The 12,993-nt window shown below is 41.6% G+C and overlaps 1 protein-coding gene across 4 annotated transcripts in view; it reads right to left on the bottom strand.

The window, feature by feature from the left end:
* MCF2L2 (MCF.2 cell line derived transforming sequence-like 2) overlaps nucleotides 1-12,993 on the bottom strand; it is a 211,932-nt gene that overhangs the window by 79,392 nt on the left and 119,547 nt on the right. For all 4 annotated transcript variants that reach the window (XM_070406723.1, XM_070406722.1, XM_070406725.1 and 1 more), the window contains exon 15: nucleotides 3,247-3,332. In XM_070406723.1, the coding sequence (XP_070262824.1) occupies nucleotides 3,247-3,332 (86 nt within the window). The remainder of the gene's footprint in view (nucleotides 1-3,246; nucleotides 3,333-12,993) is intronic.

Here is a 12,993-nt window from a genome sequence, read left to right as displayed (position 1 = left end):
TGTCAGGGGCCTATGGTACACAGTCTTGCTCCAGCTTGCTGCTGTGCCTAGGACAGATGTGTCCTCTGCACACTGGAGCCCCAAAAATGCTCCTTTTGTTTGTTAAATGACTGAGGTTGGAATGTCTGAGGGAGGGAATTCCAGATTGTTTATGATGGGCTAAAGTAACATGTAGCCATAGTGTCTTAAGACACCATTTGAAATGGTCATATTTTCCTTTTATTTGATACTAGAGGCCTGGTGCATGAAATTTGTGCACTTGGGGGTGGGGAGGGGAGTCCCTCAGCCCAGATTGCGAGAGGGTGCGGGCCAGGCTGAGGGATCCCACCAGTGCACGATATGGGCTGGGGAGGGATGCGGAAGGTTGGCCAGCCGGGGAAGGACCATAGGAGGGCTCCAGGGAGTGTCTGGCCCATCTCGCTCAGTCCAGATTGGCTGACCCTAGCAGCAAGCTAACCTACCGATCAGAGTGTCTGCCCCCTGGTGGTCAGGGCATGTCATAGCCAGTGGTTGAGCAGCCTTAGCATATCATTAGCATATTACGCTTTGATTGGTTGAATGGACGACTGGACACTTAGCATATTAGGCTTTTATTATATAGGATCCTTAGCCACCTCAAAGTAGATTAAAATTTAGCCCTGGTCTTGTAATGCCAGGAATGTTCTCAGGTTCCTCTTGGAGTGTTTGGTGCTTCAGCATATTTATACATAGTATGTTCTCATCTGCTTTTCACCTGATTCCTGCTCACTTCTTAGAATATGCTGTGAGTCATTCTATATATTTTTTTTTAAACTTGAAAGTTATCTGAATTATTTGGTTGTAGTAGAACTTTTTACTTGCAAGGCATGGTTGAGGTGTTTGTACTCTGGACTCAAATGATGATCACTTGGAAGAATTAATGAACTTGACCTATATGTGGGACTTCAGTTGAACTCCATAGCTGCAATGAGAATCAGACCAGAGAACTCTTGATATGCACGGTGATCCATTCCGCTGTAACAATCAGAAAGGATAGGTGCTCCCTGGCTGTTTCCCTGTAGTCACCACATGGTGCAGTGAAACAAGCCTCAGCCACAGCTTTCCCTCCGGTAATCCTCTGCTCCAGACCTCCAAGGCTCCTTACTGCCTCCAGCATCAAGTCTAGTCTCTTCTACCTGCTCCCCAAGGCCTTATGTAATGTTCCTTTCCTTCTTCATTCCCTATAGCTTTATTTTTTCCATTGCCACTCTTATCCATCACAAATCTCATTCATGACACATGGGTAAGTTCATTTCCTTTGCCAAAAACACTGTTTTTCCTGTAGCTCCTGAAATCTTGGCAACTCAAAGTTAACTGTTCTATAAAGCATCTCCTACCCTACCCCTCAAATATCTACACTAATAAAAGAGAAACATGCAAATTGGTGTCACTCTGCTACACCCACCAGCCAATCAGCGACTATGCAAATTAACCCAACAAAGATGGCGGTTAATTTGCATGTGCAGGCACAGAGCTAAGACTGAAGACTGAAGAGGTTTGGCTTCTCCCCTGCGGCTGGTCCAAAGGCCTGGGTCCTGGGTGCCAGAGGAAAACCGGTGCCAACAGCCAGGGGAAGGGAGGCCTATTGTGCGAATCTTCATGCAAAGGGCTTCTAGTATACTTGTAAATGTACACTTATCACATATATTACTATTACCTACTAATTGTTTCATGTGTGTTTTTTTCCAACTAAAACTGAAGGTAGGGACTGCACAGTGCTCAAAAATCATTATTTTTTTTAATCATTATTTTCAAAAATAATAAAGTAATGTCATTTTGGCAAGCCATCCAGATATGAAAAGAAGATTAATTACTAAAACCCTAATGGACATTATCTGACATAACATTTCACCTATACTATTTAAAAGTTTATAATTTATTTGATGAAATCTGAATGCTTACCATATACCAAGCATATTGTATCTATCAACTTCAGCCCCAACAAATCTGTATTAGTTATGCATAAATATGCAAATGTATAAAATCAAAAGTGAATCAGAAAATATAAACTGTTGCAGCAAAGATTAGTGATTTTAAGGTATTCAAAGCTGGTGGTAAAAACAGGCTTATAAATTCTGTTTTATGTTTAATCCACTAGCTATTTTTGCCTTTTCTCGAAGTTCTTTTGCAAGAATCAAAGGTATTTTTGTTTCACTAAATGCTGTAACTTTTCCTTTGTAGTTCTCATTAGAAGTATGATTTAATGGTCTATTGTAAATTAATACAACAATTCACTTAATTGGACCTATTTAATTAGTCAAATTCATTTACTAAATTAATAGTTCAATTAAAGGGCCTATTTAACTAATACTTTTATAAAGATAAGATTTATAATTCTAAAAGTAAAATTATAATGATAAAGGTAGGTAGGTTGTAGTAATAGTTAGAAAAGTCCCAAAAGATATACCATCACTTGAGAAAAACAAGAGAACTAAACACACTTTCAGATATGCTGAATTCAGCCATTTACTTAGACTCAAAGATACATTTCCATCAGTAAGAGCCTACCTGTTTCCTCTAGTGCACCTTAAAGTGAAAGAATATCAAGTAGTCTAATTAAGTTAATACTGGCTTTAATCAAAAAGCATGTTCCTAAAGATGTTTGTTCATTCATTCTACAGGCACTTTTTTAGAGGCATGTTAAGAGCTAAACATGACAGACCCTGGGAATAAAAACAACTCACAAGTCAGTAAGTCAAATGGTGTGAGTATAAACAATGTGATGAGTGCTAGAACAGAGGTAATGATGGGGATTCTAAGTAAAGAGAGGATTTTTTAAAAATGAATTTCCCCTTCTGCTTTTGGTCTTCTCCACTGAACTGCTGAGCATTCACATGAATTGCCAACACCTTTCGGTACGCCAAAAATAGCATTAAGTTCGTATAAATTGTGTTTTTTGGGGACCTATTGCCTTAAGTAGGTTTAAATCAATAATTCAGTTAATAGCAACAATAGTTTGCATTTACTATTTTCTTGATAATTCATTTTTTTAAACACTGAGTATCCTTGGAAATGTGGTTTATGAGATGTCATTTTCAGTTCTTGCTTGTTGCTTTTATGAGATCCATGGGTTTTGTTCTCAGGTAGATAAATGAAGATTAGTATATAGAATAACTGTGATTTTATCTGGGAAAGATAAGTGATGAGATTTAAAACAGAGGATATTCTACCCTGTCCCCCTTCCCCAACGGGTTAAAATGACTTCTCTAAAGGGATCTGCAATCTTACCTGCCAGGGGAAAGATTTTCAGGACTGTTGGGCTGCTCCTGCTCAAGGTTCTCCCCATCATGACTGCATTCAAGTATTTCTTCATTCTGAAGTGAAAGAAATTTTGGTAAGATACTCTATGTTATTTGTGGGGGAGCCCTAAATCTATATCTCTCTTTCCCCCAATTTCTTTGTTTGGTATTGATTTTGCTTTTACTTCTCCAGATGAACATCATATCCAGTTTCTCATCTTTTTCTTTCTTGGACCTTCCCCAACCATTCTGTGGATCTGTTACTGTTGGCCCTTCACGATTCCTTTAGGAACATCGAAAACTCATCCTGAAAAGCATGTATTCCTTTTCCTTAATGATGGGCTATTAACATTGTTCTCCTCCCTCTTTCCTGATGATTCACAAAGAACGGTTCAGAGTCTGAGCTAAAAGATAAAGAGATCATTTGACAAAATATCTTCATTCCTTTTCTTCTCTTTTTGGGTAAGAAATCAAAGTCTGGAGAAGTTGCGACCTGCCTGAGGCCAGAAAGAGCTAGAGGCAGAGATGACGTAAGTCTGGTGTCCACTTTCACAGGCTCGGTATCACCTGTCTGTGCTAGCGCCACCTCCTAAAGCAGCTGGCTCCTCAGGATGTGCAATGTGGCCACCAGTGCAGGCCCAAAGCCAGTTGTGGTCCAAAGCCCTGCCACACAACATGCCAGCTGAGCCCTTGGGCAAGGTCACTGAACATCCTGCCACGGCCCCTCTGCACTGTCTACCTCAGTAAGGCTGTGGCTCTTTTTCAGAACAATAATAGATATTTACTCCTCAAAAAAGAGGCAAGACTCCTGCTCAGTTTGATGTCAGGAAAATATAATTTTAACAAGGAAGTGAATTGGTATAACATTGGTAGCAATGAGCCTATCATAAAAGTGTTAACAAATAACGAGCAAATAGATAATTAGCTATCATTTGAGTTCTTCTGCCTGCCAGGTTCTGTTTAAATGAATTATTTTACATGCTATAAAAGAAAGGACAGATTTGGAAAGGGCTCTCTTGCAAAAGAATCGTTCAGGAAAATTTAATGAATAGACATAAACATTCCTGGTAAATTAGAGCTGGAAGTTGAAGAATGAGCTTTCCCCAGACTAAGAAAATGATAGGAAGTCTTGCAAAACAGGTGGGAGTGAGATGCTTCCCAATCTATTGACTGTAAGAAGATAGTCTTCTCCCTGGATTAGCAGCAAAGTTAAGGTTCCCTTAGTATCCACAATGCCAACCACAGGGACAGCAATGAAAAAATGTCCAGTAGATGAAAGAAAATCGCGGGTCTTCCATCTTTTTCATAGATGTCTTCTTGAATCTGGTTTCACATCCAGAAAGGAAGCTAACAAATAAAGGAGTATTTGGGACACTCATTTTGTTAATTCAGCTCTAAAATACAAGGGGAACCTTACATTCCAAGTTTATAGATATATTTTTTCTTTTAAAATAGGATATCATTTCAATAAGAATCTAATTTTTTCATTTCCTCTATTACATATAGTTGACCAGAGACTAGGATATATTTTTCATTTCGGTTAATATATAGAAGTAAATGCCAATCCCTGGATTCAAACCAATGTAGTTGCTTTCACCACACTATCCAAGACAGCTCTTTGTTCACATTTTCTAGATGATGTTGATTTAATTACCATGGCAGTTAATGTTCCATTGCATCCTTTTCTAGTTCTTCCTGAAATGCCTGCTGGACTTTGAGCCCCAGCCTTAATCATCTTTGGATCCTTAACACGAATCCAGGGCCTTCATATAGAGTAACCGCTGCTATTAATGAAACTTCCTCTCACTGTGAAACTGCTGCTGTTGATAAAATGAATTGTGCTCTTTCCAATTCTATTGATCCTTGAAAGTGTGGTGGATTGTAGGGTCTCTTATTTCATGGCAACTTAGTGATGGAAAAATAACAGTGACTCAAGGTGTAGATAGGGACTTTGTTACCTTTTACACTAAATGATGACATCCCTCTAATAGATATGTTTTGTCATGCACGGAATGTCCTCATGAGCTTCCCGAAATGCCTGGGCATGGACTTGGTTGTGTCAACCCATGTTCCTGTGGCTACATGTCAGACAGCTGATGTCAGGGTAGAGGAAGAGTCCTCTGCCAACGGTTTGATGGAGAACAACACTGAGTACGATTGAGATGTGATGGGAAGGATCCACAGCAGATCTGAGGACAACGTTAATAAAACCTGCAGTGAGGTTGTTAACTACAGGCATACCTTGGAGATGTTGTGGGTACTGTTCCAGACTATGGCAGTAAGGCTAGAGTCAAAATAAAGTAAGTAATAATCTTTTTGCTGGTGGAGGATCTTGCCTTCAATTTGTAAAAAATGGAACATCTATGAAGCACAATAAAATGAGGCATGCCTTATACTAAGGTTTTGTTAAGGTTTAGACAGATTAGTGGTGTTTTAGTGCAGTGGCTTTCGAATTTCGACCACACCCACAAGAAAAGTGTTTATATCATAACATACACATATTTCCTGGCACAGAGCTCCTAAAACTTTTGGAATTTCCTAAATAAGAGCAATAAAGATTCTTGATAGTCATAAGAAACCCTTTCAACCACACCTGAGTTTATGTTCATGAGGTGATTTCTGGAAAGTCCCTAAGGATAGGGGCTGGTTACCAGTGAAAGCAATCACATAATTAGAGGGTTTGAACTTACAAGTCCACCCCCTCCCCCCTCCCCACCACCACCACCACCACTCCCTCACAGGGAACAGAGAGAGGCTGGAGATTGAATTCAATCACCAATGACCTATGGTTTAATCAATCATGCCTATGCAAAGAAGTCTCCATAAAAACCCAAAGAGAGATTCCTGGTTGGTGAACATGTGGAGATTAGGGTAGAGTGGCTTACTCAGAGAGCATCGAAGTTCTAGCACCTTCCCACATACCTTGCCCTATGCATCTCTTCCATCTGTCGGTTCCTGAATTATATCTTTTCATAAGAAACTGATAATCTTGTAAAACGTTCCTTGGAGTTCTACGAGCTGCTCAAGCAAGTTAATCTAACCCGAAGAGGGGGCCCTGGGAACCTCTGATCTATATATAGGTGATTAGACAGAAGCACCAGTGACAGCCTGGACTTCTGACTGGTGTCTAAGGGGGTGAGGGAGGTTTATAGGACTAAGGCTTTAACCGTGGGATCTAATGCTATTTCCAGGTAGACAGTGTCAGAATTGAGTTAATTGCTTGGTAGTGTTGGGGAAACACTTGGAGTTGTCCTCAGGGCATCTGAAAGGGGGCATCTTCTCAGCCAACTGGTGCTTTAAAAGGGAGCCAACCCATAAACTACCCTATTGGGAGGCCAATCAGGTGGAAAAGCCCATCCCCTTTATGTTCATTTTATTCTGAAGAAAAAAGGTGGCAGGCAGGCTGGCAACTACTGTGGGCCCAACGTCACTCTCCACACCTTCATTTCCACCTCAGCCTCTCTCCCAGTTCAAAGTAACACCAACCCCCAAACAGCCTGTCTAGCAGTACCCTTCATATAACTTCCTATGTCTTCCCAACAAGCATATAATCTAATTGTTTTGTTTCCCTATATTTTGAAGAAAGATGTTTTAAAATTGAGAAAACAGGGTAAGTGCCTAGCTTGAAGGAATTTTGTAAAAAAAAAAATTTTTTTTATTTTTCTGAAGAATATATATTTTTAAAAGTATTAATCAACATGTTAAAAGTACCCATATTCTTTAATAGCTAATTTCCAGTTGATTATTAAAATGTGTTTTTCTTCCCTAAAGGAGAGATAGCAACATTTGAACGGAATCAAATTAGTTTTCCTTGAAGTTAAATGGTTTCATTTTGTGATTGTAGGGATGCTTGGAAAGCAATTTCAGCTCCAACTCTTTTAAAGTGATGATGTCTCGTAACTTAAGATGAAAGTATTACTTATTATCACACTTCTTATAAAGAGAAGCTATCAGACCTCACTCTGAGGAAAGGTAAAGCAGGTAAGGGGTTGAACCATTTAAGGTAAGAAAGAGCGATCATTCCAAGAAGTGTTTAAGGTTAAGCATTCTCTGGCATTGTAAATTATGAAAACCCAAGGAAATACATACAGTGTTATGACAAGAATCACTGAGAGCTTATAGATCGGGGGAGGGGTGTGCAGGTGAGGATAGTGGGAAAGACAGGAAAGGCGACCTCTCCATCGGGCAGTCCTCTCTGGCCTCAGTCCGATGGTCTCAGAGACACAGTCCAGTGGGGAAAGCACCAGCCTTGGAAGGGCTGGCTCTGCCGCCCCTTCTCCATAGCTGGATCTGTCTGGGGGAAAGGGGAAACCTTCTCTTTTTCACTTGTTCATTTTTGAGATTTAGTGGGTTCTGATGTGGAGAAGAGGAAGAACTTTTGAAAAACAAGAACCACTTAGAAAATCTATCCTGGGAGCGGATTCCCAGCCGGCGGGTCTGCCCTGTTTGTTCCCTCTCTCTGACCCTTGCCAGCACATCTCGTCTTTTCCTGCTCTTCACGGATACTGCCGGAAGAAGGCATGGCCTGAAGAGTCCTTTGGATACGAGGGCAGCCTCTTTAAGGATGGCAAGTACAGATTGGGAGGGTTAAGGGGCTGTCTTTCACTCATTACCCACACATTTGCTGTGAACCAGCTCATTCAGATTTTCTCCTATCTCTGGTCCAGATCAGCTGCACTGGGTGGGGCTTTCAAAAGGGAGGGGAGGAGAGAGGAAGGTTTTAGGACATTTTATAGACTGAAGCCCTTTGGAGAAGGGCAGGCTTAAGGAGACAGGCTGGAATGGTCTTTATGCTTTGTGGAAATGGGAAATGATTAGAGAGAGATGGGGGAATGGGTCCCACATGCAAACTTTGCCTATTTCGAAATTTCTCCAGGGTCTGATTTACCTATCATCTTTTTTTTTTTTTAATATATATTTTATTGATTTTTTACACAGAGGAAGGGAGAGAGATTGATAGTTAGAAACGTCGATGGAAGAGAAACATCGACCAGCTGCCTCCTGCACATCTCCCACGGGAGATGTGCCCGTAACCCAGGTACATGCCCTCGACCAGACTCGAACCCGGGACCTTTCAGTCCGCAGGCCGACGCTCTATCCACTGAGCCAAACCGGTTTTGGCATACCTATCATCTTAAATTTCCCAGCTAGCACTGCTAGTAATTAGTTCCATGTTTTACCACTTAAACTGGTTTTTATAGGCTGAACGAATATTCTAAACACTATTTGTAGTACTTTGTTTATGGGGGAAATAACTCCTTAAAAAACTGCAAACATTGCAACATTAGTTTAACAATGATTTGCAAGTCTGTAGTTCTGAATAAATTATCAGAAAGTGAGGAACACATCACAAGGTACCTTTCTCTCATTTCCAAACCAAGAAATGTGAAGGAAATACGTATATCAGAACACTAAAAAGAAGTTCCCCATACGCTGGGAATTTTCTTTGGCTGTTTGAGTTCATGTAATTTTAACCTCAATGCATAAATGTCAATGTAATTTAATTTTTATATGTCTGTAAATCTTAGAACCTAAATAAAATCACAAGTTTGGGAAAAGTGTTTTACTAGAGTAATCTTTGGTCCCTTGCCGGGAGCCGGTCCATCCTTGCTGTTTCAAGGGACCTGGCATATATGGCATACTGTTCTTAATATGTTTGCTCCCCTTCTTGGTGCCATCTGTTTTAACCAAGGTCACCTCTCTGAGAAAGGTTGTTTCCCCAGGTGGGGATTTTTCCCTGAGGTTAGGGAGGGGATAAACCCCTTAATTAAGTGCCAGGCGGGTAGTTAAGCTACATAATCTTTACTCCCTGGAATGGAGATAAGAAACGCCCTAACCTTTGTAATAGAAATTGACAGGATTAAAATCGGCTGGTATAAATACGGATGTAACAAGACAATAAACATCAGCTCCACATCAGATTCTCATCAGATCCACATCAGATCCTCATCAGATCCTCATCAGATCCTAACCAGAACCTAGCCAGAGAACATGGCAAAAGATCCTGGACAGAACCTGGCTACAGAACTTCACTGGAGAACCTAGACAGAACATGGCAACAGAACCTGGATAGAACCTAGCGACAGAACCTGACTGGAGATCCAGGCTAGAACCTGGCTGGAGAACCTAGCAAGACAGAGAACCTAGAGAGAGAACCAAGAGACAGAACTTGGCTGGAGATCCTGGCTAGAGAACCTGGCTAGGCTGCTGATCAACTGAATGCTACCTCCGTGTCCTTCCTTCTTCGCCGACTCCGTCCACACCTTTGGGGACCCCTGGACCTGCTGGGGCTGGACCCCAGCAGTCCCTAACCTAATTCACAAATGTTTTCCACATAACCTCAAAGCCAATGGGTTGACTCTCATTGCTGTGGGGAGGAGGCCAGCCTCTGGGGCAGAGTTAGCTCAGGTAACAGAAAGAGAGGATGTTGGTTGCTGTTACAGATCTATAAAACTCTACAAATGCTGGACTCAGCCTTCATAAGACCTCACTTTCTACTCTTCCCCCCGAATACTCTCTAGTGGCCAACAAATTCATCCAATGAGGAATCTAAGATGAAAACCTCAATGTTATCTTCAATATCTTCCTTTCTTCCCTTATTAAGTCTTTCCCCTTTTCTTCTCTGCCTTGATCTACTTCTTCATTCATCAAACTTTCTCTGACAATGCAGTGTATTCCAGGTGCTGGGGAAAACATCTGGATTACTGGGTATAAGCCCTGTCCATCTCCCTTTTTGATGCTGCCATCAGTAGGCTCTCAACACTCACCTAGACCGTGACAAATGTGGGCAGCTGGTCAGTCTGCCTACCTTCATCTAATCTCCTTTTCATTATCTTACCACAGGGATCTTTCCAATGCATAAGTGCCCTCCCTGGCAACAACCATCCACCAAAGCCTTCAGCAATTTGTCTTTGGTCTATCTTCCTAGCTTTCTCAAACCATTCCCAGAATAGCCTATGCCCCTTCCTGGAATAACCTTCTCCATCTTATAGTTCATCTTTCAAAGTTGTATTTATTCTTTAAAGTTAAGTTCAAATGCCACCTCCTAAAAACATTCCAAATATACTGGTTATGCACTGCCTTTTAATATGTTATATTCCTTTTTTTCCCAGAGATATATGATTTTGTTTTATAATTATTGGAAATATGTTGTTTCCCTCATGAAACTTATAAGTTTCCTGAGGTTAAGCCCCATGTTAGAATTGTTTCCACATGACCCAGAATTGCTCTGTTATATATTAAATTGAGCTGAATAAGCTACCCTAGTTGGACCTATCAAATATTTCAGTTATGTCAATTTTTTATTGGTCAAAGAGAAAAGCCAACAGTGGTTTTACTATTATTTTCTCTTTTTTAGCTCCTTTAGTGAAAATACATTCTCATAGATTAATAAAATCATGGCCTCCTGCCTTGAATTCTGGATTCTATCTTATCCAAAGAGTTGCATATTTCCCTTAATGAGTTCACCTTTATCCCAAGTCCTCATGGCCTATGAATATAGCCTCCAATCAATGTGACCAAAGGTGGTCCTTGTAGCACCTGCATTATTGCCACCAAATGTGCAAGTTAAAAATTCAGATTCCTAGACCCTACTCCTGAATCAGAACCACTGAGGATGGGGCCAGAGAACCTGCATTATTAATAAGGGCTGCAGTACATAGGAAACCTTGAGAATCTTCCTTCTAGAAATCCTTCAGAGAGCTTGGTTGGGGACTGCCTCAAGAATTTGTGGATTCTCTGAATCTCTTATTAGCTCTAAGAATGACTACACTTCAAACATCACGGAAGGTGAACATTGAAATGTACTTATAGTTCATACAGTTCTCTTGCTGAGAAGTAGAAAGGCAAATGAAAGCTCATGGGTGAAAGCGCAAGGGCTACACCCTCCATCTTGCCCTGAATCCTCCATTTTTGGGCAGCAGCCATGTGCTCAACAAGGAGCTTCTTCCCGGAAGAAGCCCAAGCCTCTGCTAGCCACACCTAGGATTTCTTTAAACTAACCAATGATAATCAAGGGAAGTGCGCGCCACATCCTGTTAACAAGACACCGACTTGCACCTGGCCAATCGGCAGGGCCCACAGTCCTCTCTCCTCCCCTTACTCCAACCCCCCTAGAAAACCCCTCTACCCACAAAGCTTGCTCTCTCTGCCACTTGCCGCTGCGTTGGTAAGGAGGGTAGAGGAGCCAAGCCCGGGCTTGAATAAAGATTCTTATGCTTTTGCATCAGACACGGCTGGCTCCCTGGTGTGGTCTCTTGGGGATCCTGAAATCTGGGCATAACAGTGGGTTTCAAAGGAATGAGAAAGAAAGGAACTGAGTTTGGCCCTAATCTGTTAACATTGGGCAAAAAGGTACATATTTGAGATCAGGAAAAGATATTCAATTTAGGACCTGCATCTGACTTTTCCTTCAGCTCTTTTTCATCTTTTACACAGAACATTCTATCTATAAACATTAGACTAAATGGGAAACTAAAATTACTAAGAACCTGCTCAATGCCAGGCATTGTGTGAGGTGCTTGCCATATATTTCTCATTTAATAGACCATCTGTGAGGCTACTTTTTTCATCCCCATTTTGAAGAAGAGGAAATTTAAAGTATGAGAGATTAGGCAAACTGCTAGGTAAGTAGATTAAGTAAGTAATCAGGTGGATAGGTTAAGTTAGATAGGTAAGTAAACTGCTATTACATAAATGGCTAGTTTCAAATCCCAGTTCCACCATATACTAGCCGCATGACCCTTGGGGAAACTCACTGAACTTCTCAGTCTCAACAGCATCAGGGATAAGACGAGGGACACACATCATCTCACTCACAAGGTGCTGAGGACTTGCGATGACATGGGGTCCCTACACCGCCCAGCACAATGTCTGGCCCTCAGTCAGTGTCAGCAACCATTCCCTCGCCTCTTCCAGCCTCGGCTTTTTTTGTTTTTGTACATTTTTGCTCAGAGCCTGAAAAGGCCTCTGCTACTTTAAATCATGCTAATAGGTGCCCAGGGGCACTGTTGGCACTCACAGTCAGGAGCACCTCCTTCATCCTGAGGGTTCCCTCAGGAACGAGGAATTCTCATCTGCCTCTGGCTTCTTTCCAGCTCCTCAGAGGCTGTGATGTGATGTGAGCAGCCGGGGAAAGCAGCCCCATGAGTCATGCTTTCAGCTTCCAGCTGGCCGTGGGAAGGACAGGAAGTACTGCATCACCACTGCCAGCAACCACAGCCAGGCTCCACCTTCCCACCGCAGGGCTCTCCCAGAACAGGTCGGCGCATGGTCACGCGGCTGCCAGATGGTCCCCAGAGAGTCTCGGAACTCTGTCACGTTTAATTTGCCAAGTTCCTGTGACCCTGGATGACAAGGTTCACTGATGGAACAGCATTTTTTAATCCGATGATGATAAAATCAAATCGTGATTATGTGGCAGGTAGTGAGTATCAGCGACTCTAGTAGCAATCATGAATGGTTTAGGTTTATAGATATTGTTTTTTTCTGTGAGCATTTAGTCTTGAGGACAAGGAAGGGCATTTGATGATGTGTGTCCCTCATCTTATACCTGATGCTGTTGAGACTGAGAAGTTCAGTGAGTTTCCCCAAGGGTCATGCGGCTAGTATATGGTGGAACTGGGATTTGAAACTAGCCATTTATGTAATAGCAGTTTACTTACCTATCTAACTTAACCTATCCACCTGATTACTTACTTAATCTACTTACCTAGCAGTTTGCCATCACAATGTTATA

This window comes from Myotis yumanensis, unplaced genomic scaffold (assembly GCF_028538775.1).
Source record: "Myotis yumanensis isolate MYYU_CA2020_CCGP unplaced genomic scaffold, mMyoYum1.0.hap1 SCAF_2, whole genome shotgun sequence".
Lineage (NCBI taxonomy): Eukaryota > Metazoa > Chordata > Mammalia > Chiroptera > Vespertilionidae > Myotis > Myotis yumanensis.
Note: the sequence above shows the minus strand (reverse complement) of the source record. Positions and strands in the feature narration are given on the sequence as shown.